This window comes from Neovison vison, chromosome 12, assembly GCF_020171115.1.
Source record: "Neovison vison isolate M4711 chromosome 12, ASM_NN_V1, whole genome shotgun sequence".
In the NCBI taxonomy this organism is placed as follows: Eukaryota; Metazoa; Chordata; class Mammalia; order Carnivora; family Mustelidae; genus Neogale; species Neogale vison.
Window position 1 is genome coordinate 39,453,267 of NC_058102.1, and position 21,227 is coordinate 39,474,493.

The window sequence follows — 21,227 nt, forward strand, 5'->3', positions numbered from 1 at the left end:
TGCCCTGGAAGAGGAGTCCTAGAAACCTTGTGATTAGATAATCCATGTATGTATAGTATATAATGCGATTTGATATTGGATGGTAATATATGAAGGTCTTTTGGCAATTTACACAAGAAAGAAGTCATTTGTGGATCATTCATGAAATGGGCTACTTGTCATCCTATGTCTGAGTTTAAGTTATAAAGTTAGCCTAATGAATTTTGCATTGGAAAGATTTTGTTTAACTTCAAGTTTAGTGCCAGATAAACCCAAAATTGCCTATTTAGAGAAAGAAAATTTCTTGAGGAGAAATATATCACCGGAAGAAAGGAGGGAAAAACCATGTACCAAAATGTAAAGTAATTATAACTCTTTCAGGAAAATAAACTTATTATTTAAAATCATTTAAATAATGATTTTATTATTATTGATTATTATTGAAATCATTTTTCTCTCAATGCTTTTTTTAAAAAAAGATCTTATCTATTTATTTCACAGAGAGAGAGAGAGATCACAAGTAGAGAGGCAGGCAGAGGGAGAGGGGGGAAGCAGGCTCCCCACTGAGCAGAGAGCCCGATGAGGGGCTCGATCCCAGGACCTAGAGATCACGACCCGAGCTAAAGGCAGAGGCTTAACCCACTGAGCCACCCAGGCACCCCTCAATGCTTTTGATACAAGTTTTAAGTAAGTGCTACAACATTTTTATCTTTGCAAAATGAGAAGTAAGTATGGATGCTGATAGAATGATAAGGCAGGGGAATGTTGGGTTTATCTTTTTCTTTTCTTCCTTAACTACCTTTGAGTACCACTCCATCAGACAGCATGCGGGGCACTTGATGCTCATTGGTTATGCTTGGGTCCCACAAATGTGCTTACATTACCAGTGTAATGCTATGTGTGATAAGGGAAACAGAGTGTAGTAAGAGGGGATAACAAATGCTAAGGTTAAGGGTTGTCTTTGGCTTTCAGATGAGGGGACTGAAATCTACAGAGGAAAAGAAACTGGTTTGAGGTCTCATGCCTGAGGAGTGGCAGAATTGGGACCCTAACCCAGGTGGGACTGACTTCACAGGCAGGGCTAGAATTGTGGTTCTGAAGTCCCCTGTTGCTGACCATTCCAGTGAGAGTTTACTGATTAAAGCTCTCAATGGCTGCTTAGCACATCCAAAGCATAAAGTTCAAGTCCCTTGAGCTGGCCCTGCCTATCTCTGTGACATCCTTGCTTGTCAGTTGCTGCCATAACGGCATTGCCTGTGGTTCATCTGCATTCCCCGGTCTGTTTCACACAGCTGTGCCTTTGCTTATAGCGTCTGGTCCTATGGGTCCATTTTCTTGCTTAATCCTTCACCCAGTTCTTTCTCTAGGAAGCATCCATGATAACCCCAGTTGAGGTTACCTGCCTTTCCTCTGAGCTCCAGTAAACTGCTATTAATCTTTATCAGGGCTCAGCAGATGACTGTCCACAGAGAGAATCTGGCTGCTGCATGTGTATGTGGGTGTGAGATAAGGTTTTCTGATTTTTAAAGGTCGGGGAAAAAACAAAAGAATAATCCATGAGATGTGAAACTATATGAAATGCAAGTGTCAGAGTCCACAAATAACGTTTTATTAGAACACAGCTATATTTATTCTTTACATGTTGTCTGCAGCTGTCTTCATGTTACAAGGGCAGAATTCAGTAGTTGCGCGATGTCCTGCTCAATGAGGAGTCTGCTTGTCCCTCTTCCCTATCCCCACTCTCTGTATCTCTCTCAAATAAATAAAAACTTAAAAAATCGAAACAACATGATAGGATTTTCTGTCTGAGGTATGAGGAAGATAAACATAGGATGACCAGATTTTTAATTTTAATTTTTATTATTATTATTATGTTTTAAAGATTTTATTTATCTGACAGAGACACAGCGAGAGAGGGAACATAAGTAGGCGGAGTGAGAGAGGGAGAAGCAGGCTTCCTGCCCAGCAGAGAGCCCGATGCGGGGCTCGATCCCAGGACCCTGGGATCATGACCTGAGCCTCAGGTAGATGCTCAATGACTGAGGCACCCCAGATTTTTTATTTTTAAACTAGAAATCTTTAGTCTTTTGTGGTCTCCAGTATGGAGTTGGATGCTCCCTGTGGGGAAGAAAATATTAGAATTTCTACTTATTTTCAGAGGAAAAAAATAAAGACTTAGAGATTAACTAAGATTTGAGGTACAGAGCCCCATTGCTGCCCTTGTTTGGGCATGACTCATACACTGTATTCAAGGGTTCCTGAAGGAGACGTGGGAGCATCAGAGTGGAAGTTGGGGTATGTGAAGGACTTAAACTGGTTTATTTGCTTTAAGTATATATATTTGCTATATACTGAAGTTTATGTGAACCAAATTATATTGATTTGCAGATTATATTCTTTAATTGTAACCAAACTAATTCCTCATGAAATGAGCATGTTGTTTAAAGTGATTCCTGGAAAACAACTGTGACTTGAAAACCTGATAATGTAAATTCATTTCACACAAAGTGAAAAATAAGACTATGACAGAGCTGGCATCTGCCCGACTTCGAGAGTGAGCTCTGTGTCAGTCGTGACTTGAGGTAAAATTGATCTATTTTAGGGTAGATCTATTTTAGGCTTCATTATATTTTAATTTCATGTTTTTACTTTTTAAAGATTTTATTTTTAAGTAAAGTCTACACCCAACATGGGGCTCTAATTCATATCCCCAATATCAGAAGTCACATGCTCTGCTGACTGAGGCAGCCAAGCACCTAGGCTTCATTTTTTTTTTTTTTTTAAAGATTTTATTTATTTATTTGACAGAGATCACAAGCAGGCAGAGAGGCAGGCAGAGAGAGAGGGGGAGGCAGGCTCCCTGTTGAGCAGAGAGCCCGATGTGGGGCTCAATCCCAGGACCCTGGGATCATGACCTGAGCCGAAGGCAGAGGCTTTAACCCACTGAGCCACCCAGGCGCCCCCTAGGCTTTGTTTTAAAGAACTAACCACACTATTATGCCCAAAGATTACCACTTTCTGTGGAAACCTAGTGAGTAATCCTAGCATGATGAGTCACTAGAATCACACAACAACGTAGCTAGCTTGTACTAATCAATTTGTCTATAAATAAAATCTGGATTACTGTACTGTAACATACTGTTTTAATGTTCAGTTCAATTTGATTTGTTCTAATTCAGTTCACTTCAGTTCATATGATAAGCCCAACATAGAGAATAAAATGAAAAATTTGCATTTTCATTCAATTTTAACCTTACTGGGGCGTACTGTGTATTAGGCAGTGCTAGATGATTGCCCTGCAAAAGTGAAGGATCAGATCTCTAGCAACAGGATTTCACAGAGAAAGAGCCACAGATACCTACAGGGTGTGATAAATCACGCTAAGGGATAATGTTAGCAGGCCATGGGAACATAGAGAAAGGAAGTAGGGTGCCTGGCAACCTTGATGATGGAATCCAGTCTCATGAATGAGAAAAGGCATTTCTAGGATACAATCAAAGAAAGACAAGTCAGTGATCAAGTGAAGTATGTGGACAGTGCAAAGAGAGCCTAGCCTCATCTTTGTTATTCTTATTCTGGGGAAGTTTCTTAGAGAAGCAAATACTTAAATTGGTTCTACATAGGTTGGTTGGTTTGTTTGCTGCTTTTTGCCCAACAGGAAAAGGAAGGGCAAAGAAAAAAAAAAAACCAAGATGCTGTGATGCTTTTTAGTGCATACCTTTGAGGCACAACTTCAGAAATGATTAAAAGTAAATTAAAACTGCCCAGGAACTCACTGGCTGCATAGGATTGTCTTCCCACTGGGAGGCCACAGCTCACTGTTTCCTGGCCAGTCTTTTTTGTATTATGCAAACGTGTAAACAGTAACACCCCCCCCCCTTTTTTTTAATTTTTGGAAAGAAGAGCAATTCCTTTGGGGCATTATTTTTCAGCAGAAATAAGAAACACAGGAAAAAATAAAAAGCAGTTGTGTGGTTTTTTTTTTTTTTTTGGTGGGTTTTTTGTTGTTGTTATTGTTGTTTTCTTCCTCATTAGGGCATTTGCTGTTGATCTGTGAAGTCAGAGCAGTTTCTTGTGTTGGCATTTGCAGACACAGTTGGATATCGTTACTTTGTCAAAATAATCTATAGACGGTATTAATTGTGAGTCAACTGATGATAATTTTGCAGTTTAAAAGCATTTATTATCTTCTACGGTTGAGGTTTCTCTGGTTTGGGGATTATGGCCAATTGAAATTATAGCGAACATAGTCTAGACAGTGGAATGTATCCGGTAAGCAGACCGACTTCGACTTTGTTAACAGACACAGCTGGAGTGGGGAGTGGGGACTTGCCATCTATTCACTTTGTGACCTTGAGCAAGTCACCTAACTTGTCCGAGCCTAGTTTTCTCATTTGCCTATGGAGATAATACTGGCCTCATGGAATTGTGATTAGGTTTAAATAAGACAAAAGCGTTGACTAGATTATAGTTATTTACCATCATCATTCATCCTTATTTTTTTTTTTTTAAAGGAATAAAAATAAAATAATGGCTCTTGGGGGATGAATTTGTCTTTGTGCTTTCGCCTGGACTCAGAGTAGCTTCAAACTGTGCAAGATCTTCTAGAGCTTCATATCTCACCTAGAATGAGACCGTCTTGGGAGACTGTAAGAATTTATCAGGTTAACCATCCAGCCTGTGGAGCCAAGGAGGGTACCATCCTAACTCCGTAGGTCTGCTGATCTTGCCTCTAGCCTTTGCTTAGCTACTGAAATGGAAAGAACCCCAGAATGGACCTCCATTCCTTATTCCCATTGATCCCAGTTCAGATCTTTGTAGTTAACAAGGGTAAATTCAGTCCTTCTCAGACATGTTTGCAGGCAGTTATTGTGCCTTCGAAGTTTTTACTTGCAGCCTTAACAGCTCGAATTCCTTGAATGGTTCCTTAGCTGAGACCATATCTGCCCTCTGCATGACCCTGATTTCTCTCTGGATTTGCTTCAGAAAGCCAATGTCTATCCTCCAAAGTGTGTTTCCAGAAATGAATGCAATATTCCAGATTTCTCAGGGTTGGATGGAGAAGCTCTGTTGCTGGAGTCTCATCTTTTGAAACTAATAATCTCAGTTGGTAATAAGATTTCACTGCTGTTCCACATTTCAGATTAAATCATTTTGAAATTTAAATGGCAATTTAAGCAATGACAAGAACCACCATACTACAGTAGTTGAAGTAAAAAGACATGTCTTTTTGCTAATCATTAACCCAGTCAAGATTAAAAAAAAAAAAATCCTATTTCTGTAGCTTGCTTACAAGCAAATACCACATTCTAGTAGCTTTAATAACTAGTTCCTCTTACAACATGAAAGATGGCTGAACTAATTTAGATTAAAAAAAATCAAGTGGCAGTTATAGGGATCAAACTCTACACTATAATTATATGCAGGCCAATTGATTTTAAAAGATACGTGTATGTATTTGATATAAGGATGGATAGAATTTGGCTTGAGGATGGTATTTTTCTCGTTAGCTTTGAGCTACATTTACATAATACTTCTGTTTTTTTGAATCCTATTGCAGGATAACTAAAGATACCTTTATTTAAAAAAAAGAAAGAAAGAAAAGAAAAGAAAAGGTAGCCCTGATTGCAATATGTTTGTGAAGTTTCTTTAAGTTGAGGATGAGGCTGGAATGTATATCTCCTTGTTGTGTATATATATCTGATTTAGCATCCTGTGAAGCTCTGACACTTTTATCCCTGGAATTTGGAATATAATCTTCTTCACAGATGTTTCCTAAGCAGTTGGTTTAACTAACCTTGGGTCAGGCTAGCTGGTTGTTGGAGAGAGGCATGGTTTAAAATTCCTGATGTGGGCAAAAGTAGCAATCATTTAAATAACAAGCCGGAGCAGCTGTAGAGGAAGCTTCTCTGCTGTGGGACTAAAACACCATAGGTGTTTTTTTGTTTGTTTGTTTGTTTTCAGTCCTCACCTGGTTCTTTGTAAGTATTTTAAACGAGTTGCTCTTTGTATTAGCAGCTGGAGCAATTCCTTTGGTTTAAGGAGAAGACTGTGGAGTAGATGTATAATCCAGCCCGAGTTTTTTCCATTTTTTAAAATGTCGGGCTGGGCTCAGTCTTGGGGTACATTTGATACAGAAAAAGAAATTTCAGCTGGAGGAAAACAAGCTGAAAAAGGAGTCAAGCTGAAAACAAGTGTCAAAGGAGTGCAAGGATATGGGAGTTCATTGGTCATTTCTCTTGTTTTTGGTGTTGGTATTATTTGTGAAGATTTGAGAATATGTAGGGTAAGAGGTGGAATTCTTGACCATTCAATTAAGCAACAACAGTGGGCAAGGAACACGGACTCCTGTTGTATCCAAGTAGGGATTCATTAGCTGGGGCACCATTATTTGGAAAGACCAGTGGGGGTTGCTTTGGGTACAAGGCCTTGCCATTTCTAGTCAAATTAACATAGCAACAGTGGGTTATGTCTTACGGTGTTTCATTTTGGAAAGAGGGAGAGTTTGTCCAGCATCCAGACATTAACTTGATAATTAGGGTGACTAAGGAAGGCTCTATTGGTCATCTTTATTCCTATTTGTTGACTCAATTAGATGTGTTTGTCTTGGGCCTTTATAAAGAACCATATGGAAGACAACTTAGTAGCTTTGAAAATTCAAAGAAACAACCTAAGGATTTGAAGTTGGTAAAAATATACTATTAGTCTTATTTCTTTTAAAACAAGCCTGGTCTCGTGGCCAAATAACAGGAAGGATTGCAGAGTTTGCTGGTTAGCCTTATGATGTTCTCTGGGGATAAGTTGGTCTAAGTAGATGACAGTATCCAAATGATGGAGATGTTGCCTTAAAAACAAGAAATGTTTGTAGTAGCCATACAGGAACTTATTTTCTAGGAGCCAGGATATGATGAGAAACTAGATTAGCCAGAACTGTCTTTTGCTTAGAAATAATCAACACTGCCAACTTAGTTTCCACCTGACATTACTTCATTGCTCTCCTGGATACCCCAGCTGCATAGATGAACAGACAAGATCAGAAAGGTGGAAGGCTTGGGATCCTACTTTCCGATGCTGGTTGCTGTTCCCTGTCTGCTGCGTCCTGCTGTCTCACAGGAGAGGGTCTGTTTATGGCTGACTTGCAACTCCACTGGAGGCCAAGCAGGCAAGGACAGATGCTGGCATTTTCAGATAGGTATTTATTATTAGGCTTTGCCCTGTAATAACGGGTAAATCATGCCTTAGGCATGCCTTTTGGCAAGGTCAGGGCACGTATAAAGCATTTTTATAAAGTTAAATTCCTTTTGGGAGGCTTTTAAGGTTTTTATATTTTAATGAAGTTATTAAAATGAAAGTTCAGACTTGCATAATTCATAAGCATTCACTGCCTCTTTTAAAATCTCTGCCACTAAACTATTTCTTAAACATTTTAGTGAAATTCTCATATAAAACATGAACACAACTTTCAGTTAAGACTAAAATAGATTTCTAATTATAGTAAATGACAGCTTTGCTGTAATATAATAAGTTCTTTAGGCTAGTTTCATTTATAATGTTTTCACTGCATGCAAAAAAGGTACTATAAAATTAAAGAGTATTTTTTAGAGTATTTTAAATATATGCTTTAAATTGCAACTTTTAATAGATGTAGCTTTCAAATGTTTAAATAGTTTTATACAGTGTAGAAATTGAGAAACTCTCTTAAATGTTGGTTTTGACTTTTGCATTTTACTTTCACTTTTAGTGACTCAGATACTTTCAAGTTGGTATCAAAATAATGCCACTGAATTGAGTGTTTTAATGGATTCAAACTCTTGCAAAGATAGTTGATGAAAATCTGAAAATCTATAAGCTAATGACCTGACTTATTTTTTGTACTCTTTGCAATCAATTGAGGTTGTCTTTTTAAGCAACACATTTTTAGGTTTTGAACTGAGGGTAATTACATCTTACTTTAAAATCCTTTCGTATTTAGAGGCATGATGAGACTGTATAAAAATGTAATATTGTAGCTTTTGGCAAAAGGAGCCAGTAGTAGTAGAAGCAGCAGCAAGAAAATTTCAGGAAAGTTTTTAAAAAATGGTGAATTTCTCCCATTTTCTTCCCCATTTGACCTCTTTGTATTACAAGGATATTGATGCCTTATCTGCTTTCTTCCAAAAAAGTTACTTGTCCTGCCTTCATTTATGGTGTTTGATATTAACTTGGGAGGAACTGACATCATATTCCTATCCAGGAGAATATTATTCTTCTATTTAAAGTTCTTCACATCCTTTGAAGTTAAGTAATTTTCCTCATATTATAAGGGGATTATGAAGTATACCCTGATCTAGCCAAACAAAGGGATGCAAAGCAATTAAGAAAAGTAGTGGTACATTTCTACATACTGATCCCGAAGGATCTCTATTCTATATTGTTAGGTGAAAAAATATTACAGAATGTTTGATATAATCCCATTTTTGTAAGATGCACATATGTTTATGTGAGTGTAATTTATATAAAGCAGAAAAGGAAATCTGGATAAGAAATTTCAAATTGTTTCCTTGAGGAAATTAACTATCTTTGAATGGGAAGGGATTGGAAAGACTAGTTGGTCCTTTAACTCACATATTAAAGTGGTAGGATTATGGGTTGTTTTAACTTCTTAAACTTTTCTTATTTATTTGAGAGAGGTAGAGAGTGATCATGAGCAGGGAGAAGGGCAGAGAGAGGGAGAAGCAAACTCCCCACTGGCAACAGGGAGCCTGGCTTGATCCCAGGACCCTACAATCAGGAACTGAGCTAAAGGAAGATGCTTAAGGGACTGAGCATCTTCCTTTATGTATAACATGTTTATAATGTATAAACATACATTTAGCTCAACCTATTCCATCTCCTAGAGTAACAACACCCATGTACTCCGCTTAAGCTTTTCTAGAACTTTAAAACTAAAAATCGAGGGAAATACTGTAACAGTACTCTCTGTGAAAGGGTTTGTTTCCTTAATTAGGATATGAAAGTTGTTATGAACAAATGGCAGCTATAATATTGGTAGATAACTACGAAATCTCAGTTCCCTATGTATATGTATTCTGCAAGTATGTTGTCACTTAATATGCATTCAGAGCTTTTTCATTCATGGGGGACAATTACCCTGTCATGTTGGCTGAAGTCAGTTTGAAATCTATGCATTTGTCAGTCAACTGGGTTGCTTTAGTTGTGGGTAAAAGCAGTTACTGAGGATATTAAATACTATTTCATATTTTCAAGTTAAAAACTTAATTCCCTAAATAAACACTTATAATCATTTATTTGTAGAAGAAAAAGTTGTAAGAAGCTTCCTGGTTTTCCAGGGAGCTCTAAAAATGATGAATAACAAAAGTTAGGTCATTAGCAATGCAAAAAGTCAACCAGTGGCTATGGCTTCTTGACTCTTTTCATATGGAGTTAGTCTATGAAGCAATGAACAAGTAAGATGATGAATCATTGCTTTATCTGTTCATGCTGGGCAAAAGATGTGACTAGTGGACCATTTTTGTCTTCACTGGAAAATGCCTTTATGAGTGTCACTGAGGAATAACTATAGTAATGCGTACATTTTTGGGTCACTCTTCCTTTATTCCCCGGAGATAGTCTGTTTGTTTGTTTCTTTTTTGGTTAACTAAAGAGGATGAAGGAATGAAGGAGGAAAATGTGAAAATGACAGTTGAGGTAATTTCAAAAATTACATTTTGTTTATTCTGATTTTACTAGCTATTTCTGTTATATGACTTATATGTAAGGCCAATAGAGTTTCATTAAGTAAAAACAGTTAAGTCAGATCAGTTACAAGATGAGGACAAAGTAACCTGTTAGATTGGCAGAACTGTCAAGTTCCTAACTGGTTGTCGAGGTGGAGAATACTGAGGTCTGTTCCCCTGACATGAGTGTTAGGGCCTCTGAGAAGGCAAACATTAAGTAGAAGCCATCTCTGCTCTCCCCAAGTAGCTCATTGTTCAGCAGGTGGCAAGACTATGGAGGAAAATAGAGTGATAAATTTTTAGTGGAGAGCAGGAACATGGGATTAAGGAATGATGTACGAATAGTATATTATAGTCCTTTTCAGTTCCAAGAGAATCGAGTACAGTCTTTTTTAACGGTTGTTTTTGCGGTTTATTTCTTTGAACGTTGTTGCCATTGTTTAAGACTTGATAGTATTTTCCATTTTTGTCACCTGTTGTAGGCCTAAAAAGTATCTTGTAGCCTCATAAAAGAGAAAAATGGCATAGATGTTTGCTATATATTTTTAATAGTTTTATTTGAAAAGCTCTATCAGATATAGATAATCAAACCTCTTGAGGCTCACCAAATGTAGTTTTAAAAACAGGAATATTTTGGGGTTTTAATCCTGGTAACACCATTACCTGTTCCAATTCTAACCTTCCCTATTTCTTTCTTTGGATAGTGACTGGAGAGCAGAGGATAGAATGGCCAAATCAAGGATGCAAATGTAGTCATTCTGGGTTGGATTACTGAGATACGCAGCTCTGGGGGATCTTTTTCTGATGGTTACCCAGGAAAAGCATGGGGGTCCTATAAGACACCAGAAAATAAAGATTTAGAGATGTCCCCTTTGAAGTCTGTATCTCCAAACATATATAAAAATGTATAAACATACATTTAGCTCAACCTATTCCATCTCCTAGAGTAACAAGTTTTTACTACCCAACTGCAAAGAAAATTTGACAAAGAATTTTTAAGTAGAAAGGTACCTTTGAGGTCATTCTGAATGGCCCTCCTTTTATGTATTCCCTTTCAAACATCAAGGTCACTTGCTAACAGGTACTTGATAACAGGTAGGTATTACCCTAGCTCTACCTGTCACGATTTTCAGACTTTAATCACGTCTGCTCAGCTCTCCTTTCCCAGACTACAAAGACCCAATCTTCTAAGCCTGTCCTCACACACAGCCCCTTCATCCCTCTGCCACTTCCTCTGGCAGCTGGTCATCTAACACCATCCATATTTTTCCTGAGGTGGGTGTTCATAACTAAGTGTATTCCACACAAGGGTGAATTTTAGTCTGAGACAAAGGGCACTTCCCCCCCTCTTGTACTTATAATAATTCCATGACAATGCCACGCCTGTCTGATTGTAGCCATGTACTTGGTGCATGTCTTCAGTAGGTGGTTCTATGTGACTTTTTTCTTGTTTTATTATGGACCTTAATTTTCTACTAATTTGATTCTTTTTGTTCTTTTTCTTTAACGATCTTATTTCTAAGCTTACCCATACTGAAGCTCATCTACCGTATTTTGGCTTACTCAGCCTAGCAAGATCTTCTCATTTATCCTCTGAGCTTGGCTTTCAATGACTGGAAAGCTTTCTGTTACCTTCAAAATGGAGAGTTTCAAGGTAACTGGTATAAATGTCTTGGAACAAACCTCTTTGGAACTTACTACTTCCACTTCTCCATCTGCAGGTTTTTCTTAGTAACTTTTTTCATCTGAGCTCTATTTTCTTGGTAAGTTGTCAATTGCAATTCTAATTTCTTTGGGGTTATTTAAAAGTGATTTTTGACTTCCAGAGTCCATGGCACTTGACAAGGGGGTAGTAAGATTTATATCATAAAATCATATTGCCCCAGTCTCCCAGTAATATTACACACTATCTTCCAGAATCAATTCTTGATAAAATCTAAAAAAACTTGCCTACTACTCAGTTTTTTCTCCCACCTATGCATTCAACTCTCTTAGACCTTCTTCCATAAAATCTTAGTAACATCCCTACACCTCTACCAGTGAAATAGTTGAAGCTACCCTGTTTTTTTAATTTCATCTTTAGTGTGCGAAGACTCAATCACTAAAATAACAGATCTGTACATAAGAAAGAAATGGAGATTGTCCTTTCAACCCAGAAAGCTGTTAATATTTGTTGTCCGATCTTAGGGACTCATCGACCCTGTCTTTGGTGTCCAAGTAACCAAAAACTAGTCAACCAACTCATTTTATATTAGTGGTTTCCATGATGAAATTTTAGTTTGGGTTTCAAAGAACTATTGGAATTGGGTAGAATTCTTGGCCAGACCTCAAAGTGCAGCATGTAGTCAGCCATCTGTTGCCCAGGTTGAATCTGGTGAGAAAGGATAAGAACTTAGAAGTCATGTTTTATTCATGAAGTCTGAAGACTGCTTGGGTTGACAACCTAATTCTGCCAAAAATTAATTCTGTGACCTTGGGAAAATTATTTACCTCTCTGGTTCCATCAATAGAAAAACATTAAAAATATTATCTACCTTTTAGTGTTGTAATGGGGATTCAATCAGTTAAGACATATAAAGTGTTTAGAACAGTGTCCAGCTCACATTGTTCTATACAAGTGTCCCTGTTATTCTTACTTGTGTAAACAAGGATAAGCATACTGCTTGGCACAGAATGGGTATTGAAATATTATTTGTTGAATGATTGGAGATGCACCTGAAGCTAATGGACTTATTTAGGCATTTTTGTGTTAATTGTTCTGAACTAATACATTTCATCCTATCACTCATTTCTTGATTTCAGATCTAGCCCACACTCCTTATCTGGTCTTATCATTTCATCAAAACCACTGTTAATCCTTCAGACATAGCATCTCTGTCCATTCTGTGGTAACTGTGCTTGCATCTCAACTGGCATTAAGCTTTGATATAACCCTTTTTAATAACTCAATTTCTAAGATGATCCAGTTTAAAGATATGTCATTCTTTTTTCTTTTTAGATCAATTTGTTCACATATAGGGATTCAGATTATTTTATCAATATAACTAAGCATCTTGAAGTGTCATGGAATTTTATAATGTAACTGTCAAGCCTAGAATTACGATGAAGACTTCTGACATCACAGCCAACTTATTATGCATATTCCTGTCCTGTTAGCTCAAGATGCTAGTTTATTTGCATATTATTGCTTGACCCTGATATCATGGCCAATTAATTTGTATATCCCTATCTAATCGGCTCAAATAAGTTTTTGCTACTTTGTATGTTGGCTCAGCTCCCAGCCTAGTGGCTTTTAGCTCAAATCACTTGAGCTTAGAGTGGTTTCCTTTGTCATGCTTTCAGTACTGATGGAAAGACAGATAAGGATCATGGTCATGAATGTATCAAGGAACAACCTACTGTTTTTGTCTTTCAGTAGGAGGGACTGAGGAAGATATCATTTAAATGTCTGTGGACAAGGTTATTTCTCAAGAAAGAGTATACTGGGTTGACAAAATAAATAGAACTTCTTATTTAAGGAAATTCCATTATATAAGGCAAAGGATGTATTCTATATCACTGACCAAAGAAAAATTCTAAATTGGAATTAAGCTGATCTGGACCTCAGCTAATATTATGATGTAACATTTAAGCTTCTAAATAGAGCTCTTTTTAATTTTTTTTTCTTGTGATATCGTTGAGATATAACATTGTTAAAGGTATACAATATATTGATTTAATACACTGGTATATTACAATATGATTTCCTCCCTGACTTCAGCTAACACTCTATATACTTTCTATAAAGTATTGTTTTCAAATTTAAGATGCATAAGAATAACATGGGGGACTTTTAAAATATAATTTCTAGGTTCCCACTCCCTTTATATTCAGTTATAGCTTGGTCTGAGGTAGTCTCTGACATCTTAAATTTTACAATGTACAATGGGGTGATTCTTATGTAGGTAGGATACCCTATCTTTATGTGATGTGATATTCTATCTACCTACTACCTGTGCCTGAAATAATGAGCTGCCTCTGCTCATGCATGGTTTTAGGTGGAGTCTAGTGTTTCCCTGAGGTTGTGGAGTTGCTTTTTCCTAGGTAACTTCAAATATTTAAATTGGTTCTCTTTTCCAAATTCTATTTCTAGAACAGGAGAAATGAGAAGACATAGGTATGAGCAACTTAAAAATCATATCTTAACATTGTGTGTGTGTGCAGGGTAAATCTTACTAGCTTGGGTTTGGTTGGCTCAACCACATCCTGGCAGTCTGCTACATGGGGATGGTAACTCTACCACCATCTTTATCACCACGAGTCTGCTTTTTTTCCTTATCTCCCTTAAGTATTGCTGCCATTTGTGAATTTCATTGTCCCACCCCCCCCCCTTTTTTTTTTTTTGGAGGGACATCCAGATGCTTTTGGATGGGGAGTGCTCCTACAGCCCTACTCTTTGCTTTGCATAGTGTAAATTCTGTAGTGATAAGACAGGATGGGGGTGACCAGGGAGAAGACTAGGGGTGGAGCCTGGGATAAAAAGTGAATAGAAGAAAGATGATGAGGGAGAACACTTCCAACGACATTTCAACTACATTTGTTCCAGACATCCCCTCAGGACATCTGACCTGATCCCATCTCATGGCTGCTTCTTAGCCCCTTGACTTTCAGGAGACTGCTGGCATAGGTGTTTATGACTTCAGTCCTGTGTATATATTTTCCCAGCACCTTCTTGTTGGCATGCTTGATGGGCTTTTGTGGTTCTCTTCACAACTTAGGTGACTAAAACCAAATCAAAGAGGCAGGATAGACAAACTTCTTACTCTTGTATATTTGTCATGGTTCCTGGCTGTACAAACCACTTGCCAAAATTTCAAAAGGACTATGTGCCAGCTGCAGGGAAAAGGGAAAATGGAATGGTCTTTGAGACATTCTGCATTCAGAATCTGAATCCGGGCTTTAGTCCCAGCTATACCATCTACAAGCTACTCACTTTGAATATCAGTAATGTCAACAGCGGTTGCCAGTATTGAACACCTTCTATGCGTCAGGCATGAAGCAAAATGATTTATACACATTATCTAATGCCTTTAAGCTTCAATTTTCTGAGAAGATTATGTTCAGAAATTACCTCACAGGTCTATCATGAGAACCACATGAAAAAACCAAGTTAAGGGATTTCTAAACTAGAAAATGTTCTATAGCTGGATTATAATGACTTAAGAGTTAAAAATTTTCTTTTTAGATTTAGGTTGAAAAGCTTCAACCTAAGTGAAATTTAAAAGCTCTATTCCTGTCCATTTTGCTCAATAAGAATTTGGTCTTTTTTTCTTCAAACAGCTCTATTCTTAGGTTAGAAGACCTAAAAAATTTTTAATTTGTGATATAAAGCCCAAATGAACTTAGTCTTAAACATTCTCACTAAAGCTGTACCTAGAAGTCTTAAATTTCTGGTATGACAGACCCCCTCCAAACACACACACACACACACACACAGAAAACAAACAAAAACCCGACCAACCAAAACAAAAAGTGAGGAAAGCAGTTGTAACATAAACAGGTACAAGGGATTCAGTTAGAAGCAAGGTATTTACTCTTTGAGAGTAACTTAAAAGTCTGCACAGGTATAGATTTGAATGTTATAAAATAAACAGCTCAAAAATACAAGACCTACAACCTCACACCTTTGAGAATCTTCAACTTTTTTAATGTCATCAGTTTCTTAGACTTCTATGCTGTAGACTGAATGTTAGCATTCTCCTAAAATTCCCATGTTGAAACCAAATCCCTGATATGATGGTATTTGGAGGTGGGACCCTTAGAAGGCGATTAGGATGTGAGTGTGGAGCCTTCATGAAAAGGATTAGTGTCCTTATAAAAAGGATCCCAGGAAGCTCCATTGCTTCCTTTGCCTTGTGAAGACTCAAAAATAAGACAGCGGCTATAAACCAAGAAGCAGTTTCTCACCAGACATGGAACCTGCTGGTGCCTTGATCTTGGACTATGAGAAATAAATTTCCATTTAAGGCACCCAGTTTATGATAGTGTTATAGTAGCCTAACTGGACTAAGACACTGTTCATATTCTTCCTCAGTTTTCACAAAAAGATAATTATTTGAAGAGAAATTTACTCCAAGCACACAGATGTATAAAAGGCTGTGAGGATACTGAGAAGTGGTTACTAGGCAGACGGCTTGATTTTCCATCCCCGTTTCCAAATACAGGACAAAAAGAAACCCAACTCATTTTCTTTTCTTTTTTTTTTTTAAGATTTTATTTATTTGTCAGAGAGAGAGAGGGAGAGAGAGTGAGCACAGGCAGACAGAGAGGCAGGCAGAGGCAGAGGGAGAAGCAGGCTCCCTGCCAAGCAAGGAGCCCGATGTGGGACTCGATCCCAGGACGCTGCGATCATGACCTGAGCCGAAGGCAGCTGCTTAACCAACTGAGCCACCCAGGCGTCCCTACAACTCATTTTCTACTTACAAACTTATTCCTGAAGGACAGCCCTGAAACCTGTAAGTTTCAATACAAATAGCTAGATTCAGAAACTCTAGCTGTTGTTCGAAAATACTTGAGAATTGGAATATTAAGCTTGTAAGTACAAAGGTCTACTGTAGACATGTGAATGCTCTAGTCAAGTTTGTCCCTATAAGAAGGATTGGGATTTGTGTGACTTGCTATATGGATAGATAAGAGAGGTAAAATGTTGATGCAATGTATTTTGAATTTACACAGTAGAAAAGAAACCTTGCAATAGAGTAGTAAGAAAAATTAAAGTTTTTTTTTTCCATTTTTTCCCCTAATATATCCTGGTTAATTGAATACCTTGTCTTAATTCACTGTTTGGTCTATGTAAAGCATAGGTCTACTGATCTCATTTTTGTCTTAACTGACCAGCCAGTCTTATAAAATGAAACTTTCTTTTTTCCCATTCAATCAAGAATTGGTTAAACTGTTCATTGGTTGCTTTCACATTTTCCATTTTTAGCCCAAAATTTCACAAAGTAACAGAAATGATTACAAGAATATTTATGAGCACTTAGGTGTGCTAGACCCTGTGCTTTATTTCTCACAACACATTTATAAAAAAAAATCCTATTACTTCCACTTCATAGATAATGCAACTAAGGCTCAGAAAACTAAATAATTTGTCCAGTGTCAAATTGCTGGTAGTGGTAGAGTGGGATTCCAACCCTAGTAAAAACAACCCACTTTGGTTCCAATTAACCCAATTAACTAGCCATTTCCAGCAAATGTAGTTAAACATTTGAATTACCTGGGATGATCTCATTATATAATTTTGGTCTCAGACATAGGTTAAATTACTTTGAGATAGACCATCCAAGTTCTTAAAGTTACTTTAATGGTAAGTAGGTTAAACAAATTTGAAATGCAAGACTTGTTTTTCCAGGCCATAGCTCTTCTGTAAATAATTCATTATTCATTCAGCAGCTATGTTCAGTGCTACCAGTCAGGGCATTGTGGGAGATAGAAATACAGAGCACAGTCTAGTGAGAGAATCGTGATGTTTGAAGGGTGTAAACAAACTGCTGTTGGCATTTAAAAAAGGAAAAGATGCGTCCTGTCGGGATGAGTCAGGAAAGACTTTATGAAATCCCTCCACCCAAATGTTCTTTTCTCTGGACAGCCCGTGGCTTGTTTCCTCACCTCTTTCAGGTTGTGGCTTTCTCTGACCACCACACTTAAAACTACTCCCCAGTATTTCTTCTCCTACTTCCCTGCTTTGATTTTTCCATAACACTTATCATGTATTGGCACACTGCATCCTTATTTATCGGTTCTGTCTCCCCAAATTAAGATGTAAAGTGTACAAGGTCAGGGTCTTTTGGCTCTTTTGTCCACTGATATAAATCTAGTCTAAGAACAATGCCTAACACAAAGGAGGAAAACACTATATATTTGTTCAACAGATGGAAAAAAAAATAAGACTTAAGCTTGGCTTGAAGAATGGATAGCATTTAGCTGGGCATTGTTGGAAGGAAGAATTCAAGGTGAAGGAAATGATTTAAACAACAAATGGAAGCAGCAAATTACATAGTCTATTTGAAGAACTGTGTGCTGGTTAAATTTGGTTAAAATACAGAATACAATTTGGTTAAAATACAGAAATGCAGTGGGACATAGTCTGGAGGGATCTGTGTTATGTGGAACTGAATGACTGACTTAACTTCACAGGGAGATGGAGCCCTTGGAATTAGGAGTCTTGAAATATCCTTATTTAATATTTAATAATTAAACAAAATCATCCCAGGTAATTCCAATGTAGGTGTAGACCCAGGGTGTGTGGATCCTGAAGCTAATATAACTTTAGACCCTGGTGAAACAGTCCACTTTGGTTAAATTATCTAGCCATTTTAGCAAATGGAGTTTAACATTTGAAAAAAAGAACATAAACAAGAAAAAAAAAACAACCCTAGAAAACAATGAGTACTAGAGCATATATGACTTCTGGCCTTGCCCCTTTTATGTCACGGTGCTGAGACAGTGCAGTGGGTGGTAGGAGTCCTCCCAGCAGCCCTTCCTTCCCCTGGTAGCCACCAATAACCCAATTACACATGGTAGTGATTACAAGCTACATAAATTTATTCTGCTAGACCCAGCTTCCCTTAACTAAATCTCAAAAATGCCTGTAGCCACTCAGATGCTGCTGAACAAGAAGAGATGGATGATGGTGGCAAAGTCAGAGACTCAGACAGTGACTGACAAATTGAGGCTGAAATATGAGTGATCATGGGAACGCATTTCTAGGACCTTGGAAGAAGACAGAACAAATGAGGGACCCTGGAGTTTTACTGGCTTCATGGTTAAGCTGCCTCTGGAACTCAGTTAAAGGGAATACAATGAATTGGAGAAGATTAGGGGAGTACTAGGTAGAGGTAATGAGGTGATAGTTGCCATGGGAGTTGGGAGAGGAGTATGAGCGGCAGAATACAAAGCCATTATGACCATTGAACCAAAGGAAAGAAAGGTCAAAGGTGCCTGAAGTCCTACCTCAGGATACTGAGTAGTATCTGGGAGTGAACTGTCCTTAAAGCTGAGAATTTATCTGTACATTAAATGATCTTTTGTTTTAGGTTTGAATACCCTGCATTTATTAGATTACCAGTGCTCAAGTGATCACATCTTTGGCCAGTGGCTTTCAAGTCTTTTGACAAGACCCTCGTATTCTTTGGTAGCTTCCTTGCTTTCTGATTAGATGAGATGTTCTAGGCTTGTATACTTCCTGTGCCACACCCGGAACCTACCGTTTCTCTAGTAAGTACCAGGTTCTTCCAGTGAGAAATTGTTTTCAAGCTGTATCTGGTGTTAGGGATGCTCAGTGCCACTGTATATGTATATATGTATATATGTATATATGTATATATGTATATATGTATATATGTATATGTGTATATGTGTATATGTGTATATATATATGGTATATACATATACATACACATATATTTTCCCTCTTACACACATTAGATTTTTTTAAATATTTCTGGAGGAAACTGCTTGTTGTTTTAAATTTGCTCTGTTATTCTTTAAGCAATGAAAGCAGTAAGCTTTTAAGTGGGGTCTCTGTGACATGAATTAGTGCAGCTTCCTCAGGCAACTTATTTATAAAGAGAAATAAATACCAAGAGAATTTGGTCGACAAATTAGTAGTTTAGCAAGTGGAAACTCACCTTTAGCATTTTTGAGCTGTTATGCTTTAGAATATAAAATGACCAGGTTGCATTAGGGTGACTTTTTGAAGTTTGCAATAGAAAGCACTGAATAACCAGTAATGTGGGTTCTAATTTCACAACCACAAACAATGATAACTATAGTGTATTCATGATGAACTTGTGGCACATAAGGAAAATTTCTCATGTTTTACTAAAAAATTGAAAATATAATTACGCAGAACAGAAAATTTAAAAATCCTATTCAATTGTGGAAATCCTTCAGTTGACTTTGCTTTTGAGCAAGAGTATACCTTTTTTTTTTAAACTAAGTTTGGGTTATGTAGAACTTAAAATCCAAAAGTCTCCTCCACCCCCATCATAGACTATAGAAATAAATGCATTGCCTTGAGGAGTCACCCTCAAATAGATTTTGTTTACTTATATTTGAAATGCTGCAGCTTTAATAAAACAGTATTACTAAAAACTGTTAGGTTATCAAGTGCCTAATAAAGAAGTCTCAGTTAAAACTCTGGTTTCATGTCATGGATGAATTTTGATTAAAAAAAAAAACAAAAAACACCCAGAAAAAGGATTCAAAATGGTCATAGGTGTTGCCTTTTGCAAGAGAAGCAGAAGAAAAAAAAAAAAATCCGGCTTCAGTGCAGTAGAACTAATGATTGCTACTCTGGGTATGAAACAGGAAAATAGATTTCATCTTTTATGCCAGTTCCAATAAATTGAGAGCAGCTTCTGGAGCACTGTGTTGGGATGGATTCTGAGACCGCTTCCATTCTCCATGGGAAGGAAGCTGTGATCAATAAGGAATGGGGGGGTCACAGTATGTGTGCAATGCATGTGGTATCCACGATGAAAGAGCATTAAAAAAACAAACCAGTAAACATCACAGTCTTACCAGATAAGCCACCCACGTCCATCTTCTTCAGGTTCTTTGCCTCCAGAATGACAACAGTCAGCTTGCCGGCAGTCGGTACATAGCGAAGGGAGAAGCAAATATCACCCAATTTCTCTTGCTGTGAAACCAAGAAGAGACTATAAGTAACTTTTCGAATAAAGGTGAATATAGTTTGTACACACATATTGCAAATTCTTCACAAGGATGGTTAGGATAATTAGAATGTGAAAGCTTTTAGGTTCATTGGCATTTACCCAGTGGTCTTTCATTCACTGAGGTATGAAGAGTGATTGTAACCCATTTTGGTTTTAAATAGCTCATCTATACTTTATCATTCATCAAAATATATCCATAATTCAATAGTTCAGGAAATGAGACCGAGATGACTTTTTTAGAAACTCTACTCTGAATAGCACTGCAACGATCTTGGCAAAATTTCATAACTTTATTAAATAGATTTGAAAAGAGTCTAATGCTCCTTTAGTAGAATCAACCTACCTAAATTTCTGTCTTTTTACATTTCAAATGGGATTATGTCTAATGCTTAGTTTTTGGGAGAAGGACTTGTATTTGCATTTGACTCAATTTTTTAAAAGATTTTTTTTTTTAAAGATTTAACTCTTTTATTTTTATTTTTAAGTAAGATCTACACCCAGTGTGGGGCTTGAACCCACAACCCTGAGATCAAGAGTCACATGCCCTACCATCTGAGCCCAGTGGGTGCCCCTGGACTGAATTATTAATGAGAAATTCTGAATTCCTAGTAGTTGAAAGGCAACATATAAGAAGTTTTGCCATTTCAGTTTTACTCCTTTCAAGTGAGATTCAACTTTTTCCCCTTATTCTAATAGTTGTACAAACCAAAGGAACGGGTTGGAAAATTGAAATATACAGCAATACAGCACATGTCCTAGCCCCTCCCCTTGTTTCAGGGGTATCCTATTTCAGGTCCTAGGAACATTCACCAAC

General features: G+C 37.3%; 1 protein-coding gene across 3 annotated transcripts in view; it reads right to left on the reverse strand.

Moving 5' to 3' along the window:
- Positions 1 to 21,227, reverse strand: part of SYT1 (synaptotagmin 1) — a 543,714-nt gene that overhangs the window by 75,545 nt on the left and 446,942 nt on the right. For all 3 annotated transcript variants that reach the window (XM_044229383.1, XM_044229381.1, XM_044229382.1), the window contains one exon: positions 20,259 to 20,376. In XM_044229383.1, coding sequence (XP_044085318.1) covers positions 20,259 to 20,376 — 118 coding nt within the window. The remainder of the gene's footprint in view (positions 1 to 20,258; positions 20,377 to 21,227) is intronic.